The sequence below is a fragment of the Carassius gibelio genome, chromosome A4 (genome assembly GCF_023724105.1).
Source record: "Carassius gibelio isolate Cgi1373 ecotype wild population from Czech Republic chromosome A4, carGib1.2-hapl.c, whole genome shotgun sequence".
In the NCBI taxonomy this organism is placed as follows: Eukaryota; Metazoa; Chordata; class Actinopteri; order Cypriniformes; family Cyprinidae; genus Carassius; species Carassius gibelio.
Genome location: NC_068374.1, coordinates 33,414,563 through 33,431,756, shown reverse-complemented (window position 1 = coordinate 33,431,756; position 17,194 = coordinate 33,414,563). Strand labels below are relative to the sequence as shown.

At 35.2% G+C, this 17,194-nt stretch overlaps 2 protein-coding genes across 6 annotated transcripts; both read left to right on the top strand.

The window, feature by feature from the left end:
* Nucleotides 1–336: 336 nt before the first annotated feature.
* On the top strand, nt 337–11,455 carry ca4h12orf56 (chromosome A4 C12orf56 homolog). The gene is made up of 13 exons (XM_052583296.1): nt 337–733; nt 2,166–2,343; nt 3,149–3,212; nt 6,902–7,187; nt 7,421–7,506; nt 7,604–7,748; nt 7,831–7,919; nt 8,914–9,003; nt 9,083–9,179; nt 9,348–9,422; nt 10,367–10,444; nt 10,536–10,714; nt 10,798–11,455. Exons 1-13 carry the CDS (start codon nt 482–484, stop codon nt 10,910–10,912), a joined length of 1,734 nt encoding a protein of 577 aa, XP_052439256.1. The 5' UTR covers nt 337–481; the 3' UTR covers nt 10,913–11,455.
* Nucleotides 11,456–12,202: 747 nt separating this feature from the next.
* LOC127978527 (single-stranded DNA-binding protein, mitochondrial) lies at nt 12,203–16,930 on the top strand. 5 transcript variants are annotated; one of them, XM_052583284.1, is made up of 8 exons: nt 12,203–12,374; nt 12,640–12,704; nt 12,785–12,842; nt 12,918–13,058; nt 13,903–13,990; nt 14,074–14,162; nt 16,251–16,315; nt 16,461–16,930. In XM_052583284.1, the coding sequence occupies exons 2-7, from the start codon at nt 12,675–12,677 to the stop codon at nt 16,289–16,291; spliced, it is 447 nt and encodes a 148-aa protein (XP_052439244.1). In that variant the 5' UTR covers nt 12,203–12,374; nt 12,640–12,674; the 3' UTR covers nt 16,292–16,315; nt 16,461–16,930. The 5 variants fall into 5 exon arrangements, with proteins under 5 accessions (XP_052439244.1, XP_052439219.1, XP_052439235.1 ...); XM_052583259.1 differs by lacking the exons at nt 16,251–16,315; nt 16,461–16,930 and adding exons at nt 15,460–15,606; nt 15,751–16,122 and having other exon boundaries at nt 12,203–12,364; XM_052583275.1 differs by lacking the exons at nt 16,251–16,315; nt 16,461–16,930 and adding exons at nt 15,460–15,606; nt 15,751–16,122 and having other exon boundaries at nt 12,665–12,704.
* The last annotated feature ends 264 nt before the right edge of the window (nt 16,931–17,194 follow it).

The following is a 17,194-nucleotide window of genomic DNA, read 5'->3' as shown; positions in this document are numbered from 1 at the left end:
CGCATATCTTTCTAAACCAGTATGATTTCCCCCTGGAAACACAAAGGCAGACGTTTCATTCCACTCAAAAAAATAAATAAATAAAAAATCCAAATGTTTTTCATAATAATTACATGTTGGCTAACTAATTGTGTCAAATTTATCAGCTATATTTTAATTTAATTTTTTTGTTCGTTTGTTTTACGTTTGTAACCTTTCTTTCATTATTGTTGCATATTGCATGTATACGGTATACCTCTCATTACAGAAAGCCAAGCCATGCTGCACTATTTATAAGGGCTGAAGCGCATGCGCAACGAGAGCGCGCTCCGCTCCCACTGACTGGAGTTTAATACGCACAGAGAGCGAGAACACACCTTGCAGCAGAGCAGCACAGCAGGGAATCAGTGAATGGAGAAATAACTTCTGCATGGTGTTTAATATGACAGCACGCGCGGGATATGGGAGGTAGTGTGTGTGTGGTGTCGAAGGTGACATTCCCATGGCCAGAACCAGCGCGGACGGACTGCTCCGTCCGAGCAACAGCAAACTGGACTCTTTCCTCAAGAGGAACACCAGTCGGGATGTGTACGAGCGGATCCGGGTCTACGAGCCGTGTGTGGTGGTCTCGGGGTCGGTGAAGAAGGTTTTCATGCATGTGATCCTGAGCGATGAGCGCGTGTATCTGAGCGAGTATCACCCGCGCGCGCTGCGTGAGGCGCTCAGCTTCAGACACATCAAGAGCATCGAGCTGGTGAGAGAGCGATATACAAACTAAATAATAAATAATGAACTGTTTCATCTGCTGATATAGAGTTGCCTACTTCATTATCACATTCGCAACTGATTACAATAAGAAAACCCAACTAACAAGAACGTTTCATAACCAGTTAAGTTATGAAAATGTTGTTTCTGAATGTTCAGCTTTTTGAAAGTTTAAGAAACGTTCTTGGTTGGAGAAAACTTTATAGGAACATTATCATTTTGCAAACTAAACCTTTTAGAGAAACGTTCCGTGAATGATGTATAAATTATGGTTTTTGTTCTAACATTTTGAGAGCGTTAGGCTATTGAGAGAACCTTTCCAGAAAATTCACCAAAGTTGCGAGAACGTTCCCTGTTAGCTGGGAATGCATTTACTCAAACAACACAAGAGAACAATATAGTACTTACTATATAGTATATTATAGTGAAACAACAGTACAAAGCAGTGCAATATGCACATCAACAGAAACAATATATAAAAGAAATAATTTGTGATATGCATTGACATTCATCTATGTGTCAACTGTGAGGTTTGTGTTTATCTTACCTGTTAACTGTTACAAAGCAGTGCAATATGCACATCAACAGAAACAATATATAAAAAAAATGATTTGTGATATTTTGCTGACTTCTCTGAATGTGCATTCAATTCCTTATTGCAAAATGAATTGTCATTGAACTTGGCCATACTCTTCTGAACAGGATTCATAAGCTTCTGAAAATTACAAGGAATGTGATGATAACTAAACCTAGAAAGGTCATGGAAATTAAAAAATGTAAATGATATTTGTGTTACAGTATGCACATATTTTTTGGGGATTTCTTTTTTGGAGTTTGGAATCATCCAAAAATGTGGATGCATTTTACATGGCCAGAGACTTTTACAGTCTTATTAATAATTATGTATAATTGCATATTTTTTATTTATTAAATTATATGAATTATTATTTTAATTAACTAATAATCATTTATTATTAATTTACTGATCACTCGCCGCTGAGTCAATGTGATCTAAATGTCAAATAAAGCACCACTGTCTGCTAAGACAATGCTAATTATAGTGAGGACGTTTGCTCATCCGGTCATGTTAAACTTCTTAAAGAAGGTTTGTTTGGTAAGCTCATGTTCGTACAGATCAAAGCATGAGTCATGGAACGCTTCAGCGCTGAAAGACTGGATGAAGCATGTAAATGTCACAGACAGTAGCAGAATTATCAAGAAAAAGCAGTTTATCTGTTAGGTGCAAAATGCATTTTCCTCAGATATACAACATGCATATTCTATACTATTAATGATTCTAATTCATTACTGATGATTAGAGGTTATTAAACGGTCATTCATTCCCACATCAAGCGGATTACACTGATGTAATTAGGTCAATGTTAGACCGTAAGCATACAAATCTCTGTCTTTCCTCACAGATCAATGATTTGCCTGATTTCCTAAGCGGACAGGATCGTGAACGCTCACAGCACATCCGTGTTGTCCATACCACAAAGAATCCTGGGAAAAAGAGCTCAAGACCCAAAGGATCCGGTCAGAATAAGCCATCATTTCCAGTGCAAGGACGCAACTCAAGTGCCCGTCATTCACTGGAGGGTAAAAGAGCTATTTAATTCAATCAGGAATTATTTATTAATCAGGAATGAACTGTTCACAAGCAGGAGATGCAAACTATGATTGCATAACTATTGATTAGTATTAGAGCGCCAGAAGTGAGGGCATTTTTCCCTGGACAGTGTGATGCAAAGCTGTAATCTCCGCAGCAGTTATGTGTGTTAATCCATGAGCTCTTTCAGCATTGACATTCATCTACGTGTCAGCTGTGAGGTTTGTGTTCATCTTAACTGTTAAGAGACACTTCTGTACTGAGATTTAGTGAACGCAGTGCAGGAAAGCTGCTTAACCAGTGCCGGATAAACAGCTGAACCAGGACGCTCAAGGACAATCAGCGATTCTACATCATTTGAGTTCATCTGCGAATAGAGAGGATTCATTCATTTGCAAATTTGCTCTATTACTGTAGCCGGTCAAATACAGATATATCTATATGCATTGCAGTTATGGACTGAAAATAAAAGGAATGTGATGATGCAATGTGTACCTTGAATGCAGAATAAAAGCGTCCACCAAATGCATAAATGTCAATGTAGATAATTGCATGCAGACTTCAGTTTATCGTCTCATTTAATACATTTATGCATTTAGCAGATGCTTTATCCAAAGCAACTTAAAGTGCATTAAGACTATACATTTTTTTACCAGTATGTGTGTTCCCTGGGAATTGAACCCATGACCTTTTGCGCTGCTAATGCAATGCTCTACCAAAGAGCCAAAAAAGAAAAAAACCGCTCAAATAAACCTGAACTTGAAAATGAAACAATTGTGTTTTATGATCCTGCAGGCATGAGTCCTGTTCTCCTGTCGTCTGAGTCCTCGAGCTGGAGAATCTCTCCCACATCAATGAGGTAAAGTCCTCTCATTGTTAACGGCCTCACGTTCACCCAAAACAACATGCTTTATCTCCACCTCGCAGCTTTTTACTGCCTCCGACTCCACAATGCTCAGAACGAACAGACTCCGTTTTGAAGACTCGTCTGCTTAGCAACTCAAGCTATTAAACAAAGCAGTGCGATAATAAATGCAGAGATATTCTGAATCCCACAGCTCTGTATCTCACGGGACGAGTGTGTTGTGCTTTGTTGCTTGGAAACTTAAATTGATTAAGCTCTTATGTGTGTTATAAGATATCAATATATAGTATATTGATTTAAGGGATCAAAGGTCATCCAGATGAATTGTTTAACATGCACTGGCATCATAATACTGTCTTGGAGATTTATCCAGTGACATGCAAAAGAAAGCATTCATCTAATGGACCATAAAGGAAACTTTTGATATTTTATTGAACTGTAGTTTAGAGTGGTACGAAATTACAATTATATAAAATTTTAAATATGCTTCCTATTTATGCTTTTTAATAATAAAAAAACTTTTTTATTTGCAAAGCATGTTGCTCTCTGAAATACTGCAACGTGAGCATCTGAAGAGGGAAAGGAGAGCGGAGAGAAGGTCGCATTACATATTCAAGTTTAATGAACGGAGATAAAAGAAAGACAGATCTAGTCAATTGGAAACCACACAAAGTTTATGAAGTGTTGTGTATCTAATTTAATGCTGATTTTCAGGTCATATAATAATTTTTGCTGTTTTTGTGCTAATACCTGTATTCATTAGTGTTATTTTAGTATTATCAGGGTTATTATAATTTACTTAAAACTAAAACCATAAAGAACTTTGTTGCTTCTAAATATATATTTATATATATAATTTCAGCTTTTTATTTTATTTTGAACATTTCCCATGTTCAAGTTGATGTACAACAATAAGTAAAACCAAGACTGAAATAATTAATAAAAAACAAAAACTGACATAAACAAAAACACACAACAGAAATAACAAAAATGTTAATGAAAACAGAAAATCAAAATATAAAAAATTTATTCATATTATTAATACAAAATATAAATAAAAACTATATTTAATTATAAATTTAGTTTTTTTTTAGTTTCCATTTTTTTCCTTTATTGTAGTTTTTATATAATTTTTTGTAAGTTTATTTCCATATATATATATATATATATATATATATATATATATATATATATATATATATATATATATTTATATATATATACACATATATATACTTATTTCAGTTTTATTTTTATTTCTGTTTGAGTTTTGAACTTTTTTCCATTTAGTTTGTTTATATCTAATAATTACATTTTATTATGTTAGTTATAGTTTTAGTTAATAATTAAAACACTGATATTCATAACGAAAGCTGAAAAACATGAATACTAAAAACCAAAACTGACGTCAGCTGCTGCACACGATGTAGTGCTGTCATGCATTTTACACTGTTGACAGTCCTGACTTTACTGCAGAGCAGAGGAGAGGACTGGCGTCATTCACACTGTTGCCAGGGCACGAGATGAGACGGAAACCACGAGCAATAAATGTCCAATTAAAAGACGATGTTTGTCTCAGCAAAACACGGCAGCTTGACGTTCTTAACGACATGTGTTTGTGCTGGAGCTGCCAGCCACCAGACGTCTCTGAGACTGTTCTGAGAACAGTGTGAATGTGAGCAGAGCTGTAATGTTTAGAGAGGAGCAGTGAGTCGAAGCCGACCCGAGGGAGACCATTAGTTCACGTTTAGCACATATTTGTGAGCGCTTGCCATTGAGGAGTAAACCACATGGGAAGCACTTTAAACATTATCTAAAGGCAGCTTTTCCAGAGTTGAAGGCTTGGGAATCGGTGGTGTGCGGTTGTAGTACAGACACGGTCTCTGAGCATTTTACTAAATTGTGAGAAGGCTGAGGCGTATGGAAGGATGTTCTCTTTATCCTGCATCCTATTAGAGAAGACTGAAATGAGAAATGGAACGACATCCAAACCGTGAGGTTCTGTGCTGAACATGTCGCTCATCAGCGCCTCCTCATGGAAATTTTCTGTCAGTGCAATTAGATTCCAGTGACGCAACAAGTTGCTTTTATGTTTTATCAAAGGCCCTGTTTAATTATACAGTTCAGAGGAGATCTTTGAAGAGACCTATTTTCATGATAAACAGATCTGTCTTAGATCAGTTTATTAGAAAGTTAACCCCTGAAGTATTTTTGCGAAAGAAAGACAATTTTCTACTGTACTTTTAAACCTTGAGATTCATAAATGGTTAGTTCACCCAAAAATAAAAAAACGTCATTAATAACTCACCCTCATGTCGTACCAAACCCGTAAGACTGCTGTTCATCTTCGGAACACAGTTTAAGATATTTTAGATTTAGTCCGAGACTTCAAAGTAGTCCATGTGACATCAGAGGGTCAGTTAGAATTTGTTGAAGCATCGAAAAAATAAATTTTGGTCCAAAAATATGACGTATGACACTGCTGACGTGTTTTCTGGTGCGCCCAATAACAAAGATAACACGTCAGCAGCATCAAGAACGCGCTCACGACAGACACGGAAGAGAAGACTATGCTGAATAAAGTCGTAATTTTTGTTATTTTTGGACCAAAATGTATTTTTGATGCTTCAACAAATTCTAACTGACCCTCTGATGTAACATGGACTACTTTGATGATGTTTTTCTTACCTTTCTGGACATGGACAGTATACCGTACACACAGCTTCAATGGAGGGACTGAGAGCTCTCGGACTAAATCTAAAATATATTAAACTGTGTTCGGAAGATAAACGGAGGTCTCACTGGTTTGGAACGACATGATGTCATGACATGAGTCATTTTTGGGGGAACTAACCCTTTAATAATCTTAAAATCTAAACTTAAAATTAAACACATTTTTATTATTTGAATGCAGTATATTATAGTTTGTATTATAGTTTTATTAATATATATATATTTTTTTATTATGTTTTTCATTTAATTTTAGTTAAAAGTTTTAGTAATTTTGTTGTGTTTTTTAAATTGTAACATTTTAAAAATATTTAATTGTATTTAAATTTCAATTACAGTTTATTTCATTTCCAGTAACAAATGTTTTTATGATTTTTATTAACTATAATAACCCTGCTTGCCATGACATACATACATACATTCATGACATTATTAATTTAAATATTAATGATTATTATTGATAATACTCTTAATATAATATTACTATTTAAAAACTACTTTTGAACCTAAAATAAAATATAATAATTTTATGGCAGTTTTTTTTTTCTTTACTGTGCTTTTAAGACGGTCTTAAATTGATAGTTCACTCAAAAATTAATTCGTTCATCAATTACTCCCCAAACCTTTATGAGTTTCTTTCTTCTGCTGAATATAAAAAAATATATTTGGAAGAATGTGGGGAAGCAAACCTCCTCATTTACTTCCATGGCATTTTTTTTTTTCCTTAAAGTGGAAGTCAATAGCTACCGGCAACTGTTTGTTCACTTACATTCTTCAAAATATCCCTTTTTGTGTTTAGAAGAAGAAATAAACTTTTTGGAACAATATTGGAGGGTGAGTAAATGATGAGAGGTGTTCATTTTTGGGTGAACTATCCCTTTGAGATGTTAATCACCTTGACATGTTTGCCTTGCTCTAAAAATACATAAAGTAACTGTCTTTGTCTGTTACAGTGAAGGTGGTCAGGAGGAAGAAGAAGGCAGCGTCATTCCGAAGAGACGTTCAGCTTCCTGTCCGCACACGGATGTTTTGGCTCTGTCTGTGTTTGATAGCTCTCCCGCTCACTCCTCCAGCTCCAGTGACCAGCGAGAGAGTCCCAGCGCTTCAGTCTCGACAGGACTGATGAGGAGAACAACTACAGAGGAGCAGGAGGAGGAGGAAGAGTTACACCTTTATGCGGTATCTCCATCATCCCGAATATACCTTCACCTGCAGAGCTCCTGGAGCAGCTACATCATAGTACGTGTTTCTACTCGCTTTGTGTTTAATGCTTAAAATTCATTTTGTATGATGATCATTTTACAGAGGAAGTAATTGCATTTGTTGCATATTGTAAGTAAATACATTTTAAATAGAAGTCTATGCAAGGCATCGCAGTGGTATGAAGGTTAAAGGGTTAGTTCACCCAAAAAGGAAAATTATGTCATTAATAACTCACCCTCACCCTTTTTTTATTTATGTACTTTTTATAGCGATCAACTTTGATGCTGGACCCAGTGTACAGGAAGAGATGTGGCATGTCCTCTTCTCCTCAAAAACAGAAATCTCACAGAATCAGGTACTGCATCTTTCTGACTGAACAGCTTGAGTTTATTTATCTGTGTGGTCAGTGGAAAATGCACAAGCTATGAAAGGGTGTGCTGATGTGTTTCCAGCTGGGAACGGACGTGTCACTTGTTCAGTCAGTTGAGCGGAGAGCTGCTGCAGGAGGATGTGGGCCTGGAGAGTCTGTATTTACTCCTGCAGGAGCTGCACACAGCCACCAACCGCAACCCCACCATCAAAAAACTCTTCTGGAGGGTAACATGCAGCTGTGTAACATGCACTCTTCATCCAAAAATGAACATTTCCTAAAAAAAATCCTTTTTTATTTGCTCCTCAGTCACCGGACCTCTATCCTTTCCTGGTGAAAACGCTGGCTGAAAGCTCTCAGAGCGGCCAGGAAGGAGTTCATGCATCCGACAGACTTCTGTAAGCCTCGTAATAAGAAACGCAGATATGTAACTTCTGCATTAGTTACCCAGGGAACATAAAAATTTTTCACAGTTATAGAATTTTTAGGACAAAACGTTCGTAAGGTGATGTTCATAATAACGGAATGTTCTTATACCTTTGGCGATGAGAGAAAACAATGAGATCAGCATTTCCGGAATGTTACTATGATGAATTTGATGATTATTTAAACATTTTTGTAACATTTAAATAACATTCTAATCATGACAATCTGGAGATTTGAATGTTTTTAGAATGTTAAGAGTAAACATTCTACTAAATTTAAATGTCACCCCAAATAAAACATTATTTGAACGTTTGAGAGATGTTTTAGTCACTTTTAAATAACAATCTAATCAACATTTTTATCATACAATATTATAAATAATTATATTGTGGGTGAAAATAAAGTTAGAACATTGTGAGAAACGTTTTTGTAACCTTTAAATAACATTATAATCAACAAGAAAACCAGACATTTTCATGTTTTCAGAACATTTTCAGAAAATAAAAGTTCAAATAACGTTATATTTTGGGCAAAAAATGAATTTAGTAAAGCATTAAAGAACCATTTTGGACACCTTTAAATAAAACGCTAATCACAGCAAGAAAAACTGGAAATTCTAACGTTACAAACAATATTACAAATAAACATTCAAATAACGCTATATTTGGGGCGAAAATAAAGTTAGTAGAACGTTGTAAGATATGCTTTTTGTAAGCTTTAAATAAAGTTATAATGGTTATATTCACAACAATAAAATAATCACAACAAGAAAAACACATTTCAGTCTCATAACAAGCTGAACGATCCGTGTTTATAAGTTCTGCAGCTTCGTAATGTTCTCAGGTTGACATTTACTACTTCAGACCATCACCGAGCACATTTTGATGATCATTGCTGAAGGCTTTCTGTAATATGTGCAGTCTGAGGACATTAAGACAGAAACAAAGATAACTCTCTGTCCTGCAGGCTGTGCACTTTGGTGGTTCAGATATTAAGCCTGATGTTCAGGGAAACAGAGATCGAAGCGACGAGGCTCAGCATGCTGACGGCCAAACAGTGAGCGCTTCTACCTCTCCAGTGATAATACTATATAAACAGTAATATTTCAATGAGAAATACCTGCTGTTTGACACAGGGGAGCTCTTACGGAGAACATGCTGCTCGCTTTAGTGCGTGATCCAGATCTCCAGCTGCCAGACTCTACTAATGGCTCCAAATCTTCAGTTCATAAGGTATTAAATATATTCCTTAATGGAAAAATGTGAAAACAATTTTTTTATCATACACTCACTCTCACTTCCCAGGTATAAGGAAAATTTTTCCATTCATATCTTGTTTATGATCAATTAATTTGTGCTGATTAAATGTAATTGATAATGAAGTGTATTTGTGCATGGCAGCTGCAGCATCTGCAGGCAGACTATTTGGATGCGGCTTCTGCGCTTCTGTTTGAGGTGGTTGTGTTCTGTCAGGAGGCGAGTAGCATTTTTTCATGCATTTATGTATACAGACTATATACACCACACACACACAAACACACACACACACACACACACACACACATGTTGGCTTAAGTGGATTATGGGGACTTTCAATAGGCATAGTGGTTTTAAAGCTTAAGACATAGCCATAATACTGAACAAACTGTTTCCTATCCCCTGTATAAAAACTGTTTTTTATTTAAATACATTTTAAAATGTAATTTATTCCTGTAATGCAAAGCTGGATTTTCAGCATCATTATGCAGTATTTGATGTCACATGATACTTCAGAAATCATAATATGCTGTATGTATGTGTATATATATATATATATATATATATATATATATATATATATATATATATATATATATATATATATATATATATTAAACAAAGAGACATTAAATTGATCAAAAATGAAATTTAATACATGTATAATATTGCAAAATATTTCAAATAAATGTTGCTCTTTTAAATCGTCTATTCAAAAAACATTAAGTGCAGCTTCCACTAAATGTTTCACAAGAAAATAACTGTTTTCAACGATGATAATAATAAGAACCATTATTAATAATTGAGCACCAATATTAACTGATATTAGCTGAGCAGTATATTAATCGATATATTAGAATGACTTTTGAAGGATCATCTGGCACTAAAGACTGAAAATTCAGCTTTCCATCACAGAAATAAATTACATTATAAAATATATGGCAGTTATTTTAAACTCTTATAATATTTCACAATATTAGAGCTTTTACTGGATTTATTTTTGATTACATAAATGCAGCTTCAGTGAGCAGAACAGACTTTTAAAAATATTTACAAGATTATTAGAATTACTCCAAACTTTTGACCAGTAGTGTATCATTAGTGTATTATTTATGCATATGCATGTATGCATCAGCTTTACTTGTCTCACTTCTGGTTCAAAGGCTAGTCGCACACCTGCTCTGGGACATTTCCTTACCATCAGCTGGGTGTTTCGCTTGCTTAAACCACATCCATTCTTAGTAAGTAAATACCCATTTCATTTTCATGCATATTTGCATGAATGCACGTGATCAGATTCCACATCAGAATCAATGTTTGGCTCTTTCGCAGCTCCCGTTCGTGGGCTATCAGGCCCAGCAGGTGGTTCTGCTTCTCTCAAGTGCTCAGGATCCGCTCGGCCCGTCTCAGGCGGTTCTCCTGTACCAGCGCTGCCGGGTTTTGTTAGCCTGTCTGCAGCACAGCACCTGTTTGAGCAAATACATCAGGACGGGATTCAAGGAGGAGTTCAGGTTCTTCATGAGGTTCAAATATATTCAAGGCTAAGGCAGAGCTGTCATATCTGTTATTATAATATATCTTGTGTTTTTTATAGGTACTATGTGAAGACGTCAGGGCTGGAGGACAAACTTCCCAAACACTACCCCATCAGTCAGCCTGCCCAGCAACTCCTTTCCCAGCTCCTCAGTCTGGTTCTCCTGAAACCTTGAGCTCGGCCTCTTTTTCTTTCTGTTCCTCTGGCACTGAATTTCTTATTTCTGCAGACAGACGTGGGAATATGCCTTTGAATGAATATGCTGCACTTTTAAGATTGAATTCAAGTCTTGTGTCGTGTCTTACTGTGTGTTGAACAGAGACTGCGGGATTTTACTCTGTTTAGCATTTCGCCTTTGTCTACACTCAGGATTATTATGACTGTGATATGTGTTACATATCTAACATCACAGACTGAACTATTTATTACATATGAATATACATTAAATTGACGGATATCAAATTGCACTTTTTAGTTAACAGATTCAGGTTTGGCAGGTCACTTTTATATGAGACTGATCACAGTATTATTATATGAATATCTTCTTCATATTTATTACATTCACTGTAATTTAAGCCACTGGTACAGATGCACTTGTTTATTTCGTTGGTGGGTTTTTGTTTGGATGCACTTTTTTCTCTATAAGACTGTACTGATTTTCAGGAACTCTATGTACCTCAAGGCCTCAAATTAAAAATAACCAAATATTTCAAATAAACATTTGTGTGTCTGTTGACATTTTATCAAACCTAAATGTTGAATGGGTGTTTTTGTATACCCAATAAATAAACTGCAATATATATATATATATATATATATATATATATATATATATATATATATATATATATATATATATATATATATATATATACACACACACACACACATACACACACACTCATTCACACAATAACAGAGTGACTAGAAATGACACAATGAAAATATTAAAAGATATTTACCGTTTTTCTGTGTCACGGTGAGTTTCTGATGCAAAAGCTCTTAAGGTGATGACTTACAAATAAAACCCTATTTATATATTTGATTTTGTGTATTTATTTTAAACATCTGATCCTGCTGTCAAAATGCAAAGTTATTTTTCTTGCCAAGTCAAATCTAACAAACTATAAATTGATATAAATAATTTTAACACAATACATTTAGTGGTTTGTTTTTATTTCCCTCTTTGTTTAGATCATAATCATTTCAAATATGTAATAATATTTTATATTTTGGATTATATTTTTGTATTATTGAAGGTCTGGGGCAATACAACTGTTCATTTTAATTTGACATTCATGAATAGATATGTTTGTCATTCATATAGTCTACACCGACACACGCAATACATTACAAACAACTTTTTTTTTTAATTCCCACAGCTGAAGGCACGTGCTGATTTTCTGATTATGACATGAGTACAAAAATGGAACGATCGGTAGGTTTTGTTGCTAAGTTACTGGGGAATGTTTTCCAAAGCGCACCGGAAATCGCGTGGGGTTCATGGGAATCAAGATCTTATGAACTTGTAAATCGAAGTTAATCTTCACATTTGTATTTTGAATAAACTGCGAAGACGATCTAGATTCTAAATCGCAATCACTGTCACACGCTTCTTCTAAACGTGGTTAGTTGATGTAAGTGAATGGCGGGAGATTATCACGTGTTTCATCACTGGATTTACTGTAACGTGACAGAACAAATCTTAAATATTTAATATGACACTTTAGTGATCTATACATGAACCTGAGATTATAATATTGCATCTTCTATTGAAAAAAAAGTTAATTTTGAGACGTTAACATGTATTTCATTTTAACTATTTTAAGGCATTATTATTTTTACATTAAACTTTAGTTTTATGTAATTATTTTTATGTTGTGCTTATATTACTCTGATAAGGTGACGTCTTCCTCATCATCCTCAGAGTAGAGAAGATGCTGATGTTGAGAAATGCCTCCACACAGGTGAGCAAACAACATTAAGAAGTGTAAACGGATTATTAATATTATTATTATAGGCTGATTCTTTTATTCTGTCCTGACAGATACTTAAACAGGTCGTCCGACACAGGACTACAGATGCCAGTCTGATCTTGGAGAGATGTGAGTGTCTGTATGCACTGGCTTTTGTGTGACATGTTTGATAATGTCCTTCATCGCTGCTTGTTCTCTTCACAGCTATAAACCGAGTGCAGCTTCTTGGGCGAGTGGGACAGGACCCCGTCATGAGACAGGTGGAGGGCAGAAACCCTGTCACCATCTTCTCCATGGCAACAAATGAGATGTGGCGGTCAGGGGAGGGAGAGCCAACAAGTACAGGTGAGATCAATCTGTGTACCACTCCCAGCATATTTTTGCAATGGAGAAGTGCCCATTTCAATCTTATGACTCCTTTTTATTATTAGATTTTTTTATATATATATATGAATATATAATTGTATTTTTTATATACTTTTATGACTTTTATATACTTTTATTATTGTGACAATAAAATTTTTATTTTTGTGGTTACTTTTTTGTTGTTGCATAAGTTAAAATAAAAATAAATGTAAAGTGTTTTTTAATATCCGTTTTGTTTTATTTTTTATAAATATATAATTGTATATATACTTTTATGACTATTATTATATTATTAATAGTATTTCTTTATACTTTTCATGTTTATATATATATATATATATATATATATATATATATATATATATATATATATATATATAATAACCAATAATAAAGTAACAATAATTTGTTGTTGTTTTTGTGAAGGGTGTAAAAATACATCCTTTTTTAAAGTAGCTTAATATTATGTAATTAATAATGATATTTTTGTGGTTAATTATAGTTTTTTATATTTAGTTTTTTGCATAAATAAAAATTAAAATAAATGTAAAGTTTTTTTTGTTTGTTTGTTTTTAAGTATCTATGTTCCTTGAACTTATGATACACGATTAAAAATATGTTGTTAAACAAAGACATAATGATAAAGTATGTGGGTGACAAACTAATTCTAGATTTTTTCAATATGCTTTTACAGAAATATGTCTTTTTTTTTACGATTTTGAACATCTTGGATCAAATATGGTCAAAAAAATATTTTTTTCTTCTGAAAAAATTAAATTTTTCAAAGATTTTAACTATGAAATGTGTTTTTCTTTTTTTGCAGGAGATGTCAGCCAGAAAACAACATGGCACAGAATTTCAGTATTCAAACCAGGCCTCAGAGATGTAGCGTATCAGTATGTAAAGAAAGGGTATGTTCCATATGTGTTTTGGAGCCATTTATAGATGTATATAAAACATACTGCTGTTAACCTAGAATCAACCTTATTTTCAGGTCTCGGATTCTTGTGGAAGGGAAGCTTGACTATGGAGAGTACATGGATAAAAACAACGTCAGACGACAGGCAACAACTATTATCGCAGGTCAGACTTCACCACAGACTAAACATGTCTTATGTTTTGCTTTAATAGTTCAAATTCACCAAGCAGTAGCGGTTTTAGGCACGGGCGAACCGGGCAGCCGCCCGGGGCGTCATTTTTTCGGGACACATTGGGGGCGGCAGCACGAGTAGATAAACAAAAAATCCTCTGTGTCGCGAAGCGGTTTTTCTTCATTTATATCATTTCACTGTGTGTGGAATTGGCAAATTGGCGCTCCCTGCAGCTGCTGGCGCCCCTGCTTGCTGAAAATATCCACTGAAGCGTTGTGTTGTGAGAGAAGTGTAAGGGAGTGGGGCGAGAGGCGCGTGCGACATTTCACCTCTGGGTCTCTCTCAAATGGAACGGACAGGGCGGGGGTGGACGGGGACGGGGGATCCACACTAGTAATATAATTAATAATAGGCTAAAGTCAGTCACACACCCCGACTTCTTCCAAATAACGCACATTTCATTCATAATGTTATAATACAGGCCTATATACAGGCCTATAGTTCCTGCAAATGAAACTAGGTAATACAAAACGATTATGCGGTCATCAAGGTGAATTGGTTTAGTCCTGACTTCTGGTCCTGAGTGACAGTTGGGGGGATGGGAAATCTGTTGATTGTCGAGTGCCAAATAAACAGAGATGGAGAAGAAAAGGTCAAAGCCAGGTGCCCAATTTCGGAAAAGAAGAAGAGGAGAAACGAGCAAAAGATAAAGGTATGCAACTATTGTCTCTGTATGATTACAGTATCCATTTCATGAATGAAGGGCTAATGTTAATTGATGGTGGGTATAACGTAACTCTTTGTTAGCATTTTTGCTATGATGCTTTAAAAGTGTGTCATGCGTATAATTTGAGGCAGTAACCTAATGGTACCTCCATGAAAAGTTAGATTGATATACAAATTTTGGCTGAAAAATATCCTGAAACCCAAAAAGTTTTTGTTTTTGCCTATACATATAATTTAAAGTCATTTTATTTTTTAAACAACTGAGTCCCAGTGACCATAGCATAACGTGAATAAAATATAATTTTTCAATGTATTTGTTTTACTATTTGTTTCTATGCTCTAAAAAATGTGATGACATGGGGGGAAAAATGAAATAAATAAATGTTGTTTTTTTTCGGGTCTAGGAGGATATAGCGTGTAATGACAGACATTTAGTGTGTAAGAGCATGTTTATGTAACCCTTCTATTATGTTTTGAGTCAATTTGACCCTAGGCTGTTTTAGCTTTATAAAACATTATCCTATGGTCTTTTGATTTCAAATGCAGTTAAATTGCAATTTCAGGGGCACTTCTAAAATATTTTGGAGCATCCTCTACCACTGGTCAGGATGAGCCAACCACCTCCTCCGCTACAAATATGTCTCCACAAATATCTGATATTGAGGATGAAGACCTCTTTGCCTCTACTTCTACCCAGCATGAGCTTTCAGGTGTGCATATCGTGTGTGTGTGTGTGGGGGCTACAAGACAACTGCAATTTAATGTAATTTTAATATTTCTGATAATTTATGAGTAGGACTGTGTTTTTTCACTGCTATGTGTTTTGAGTAATATGCCAATATGCTGTCTGATAGAAATGCCTGGAGCTGAACCCCCACTGAGCCCCACTGGCCCTCACATCTGACTGACAGGATTCGGACTGAGCTGGTTCACAGAGGACCAAGTAAAGTGCCACCTGGCTTTGTTTTCCGTAGGAATGAGAGTAATGTGAGAAGTTGCCACCACTAATATTTTAAGAAGACATTAGTAAGTGGTGAAAAGATGGCAAGAAGTTGGCTGATTTCTTCAATTAAGAACAACAGCCTCTTTTGCTTCTGCTGTAAATTGTTTTCCAAGAGGAACATCAATTTAACAAGTGCAGGAATGGCAAATTGGAAACATGCATGCAATGATATCACATCATATGAAAACAGTTGTTATAATAAAATATTGCTGTTTGTGCAGAACTTTGTTTGCTATTTTTTGTGTGTGTGTGTGGGGGGGGGGGGGGGGGCGCTCGAAAGGGGTCTCGCCCAGGGTGTATTTCAATGTAGAACCGCCACTGTCACCAAGTATCATTTGTCTCTCTCCACAGATAATATTGTGTTTTTAAGTGAAAATCTGCAAGACCAGTAATAAAGATGCCTTCCCAGACTTTAGGTAACCAGGAGAAAATATTTTATGTTTTGTAACTCTTCTCACTGACATTAAACTCTGTATCATTGTGTCTGGCCTTCACAGTCACACATAGATATATGAAGTCATGTTGTTTCTATGATTGTGTCATGTTGTCTTTCTCCGACAGAAGGCACTTTGACATGTGAACACATTTCTAAAGCCATGCACTTGATCAGACTCTCTATGTATAAGCAGAAATGTGAAATTTCCCTTTTTTTTAGGACTTAAAAAGTTAAAAGCATCATGTTTAAAGTTATGTCTAACTGAATAACTTCCAGTTTGTTGTAAATGTTCATAAATAAATGTAATAGTTGGTCAGTAAAGGATTTGTTATCAGCGTCACTTGAAATGTACAAGATTTGTAAAACACCTGGTTTCAGAAACTTGTCAAGAGTTAACTTTTGAAACTGAGAGAACAGTAGTTTCATTTCTTCCTTTTGTTTTTCACTCGTTTCCATTTGTTTGTGCGCACTTTACCCATCGTGTATTTTTGAATCAGTTTTTCATAGCCTCCAGAATTTGCACTTTTTAAATGAGAGTAAGTTCTCTTTTCAATGGTATTTATTTAGAAATATGAGTTAAGGCGGTGTTGAGTTTGATACTCTTGGCTTTACACGGTTTGTTAAGCGATAACGCGGAGTCACATTTAATTGGAGCAATTTCACGTCAATCAAACAATAGCGATGTCCTATTGGTCAGACGCCCTGTCCGTGTTTTTCGTGAGCTTTAAACGTAACCGCTAATATGATTGGTCGCCACACGGATTCGAGGGGCGGGGCATATGATAGAAAAGTATTATTTTATGGCATTTTTATGGGTAGTGTTTACAAACAGCATAGCAAAATATAAACTCCTTGAAAA

What these genes read in the sequence shown, in the direction of transcription:
- ca4h12orf56 (XM_052583296.1), top strand. Translation starts at nt 482, where the DNA reads ATGGCCAGAACCAGCGCGGACGGACTGCTCCGTCCGAGCAACAGCAAA. An exon ending in TGCCCGTCATTCACTGGAGG is followed by an intron (nt 2,344 to 3,148) that starts GTAAAAGAGCTA and finishes ATGATCCTGCAG; the next exon opens with GCATGAGTCCTGTTCTCCTG. An exon ending in AGCATGCTGACGGCCAAACA is followed by an intron (nt 9,004 to 9,082) that starts GTGAGCGCTTCT and finishes TGTTTGACACAG; the next exon opens with GGGAGCTCTTACGGAGAACA.
- LOC127978527 (XM_052583259.1), top strand. Translation starts at nt 12,675, where the DNA reads ATGCTGATGTTGAGAAATGCCTCCACACAG. An exon ending in GGGAGAGCCAACAAGTACAG is followed by an intron (nt 13,059 to 13,902) that starts GTGAGATCAATC and finishes CTTTTTTTGCAG; the next exon opens with GAGATGTCAGCCAGAAAACA. An exon ending in GGCAACAACTATTATCGCAG is followed by an intron (nt 14,163 to 15,459) that starts GTCAGACTTCAC and finishes TTGCAATTTCAG; the next exon opens with GGGCACTTCTAAAATATTTT.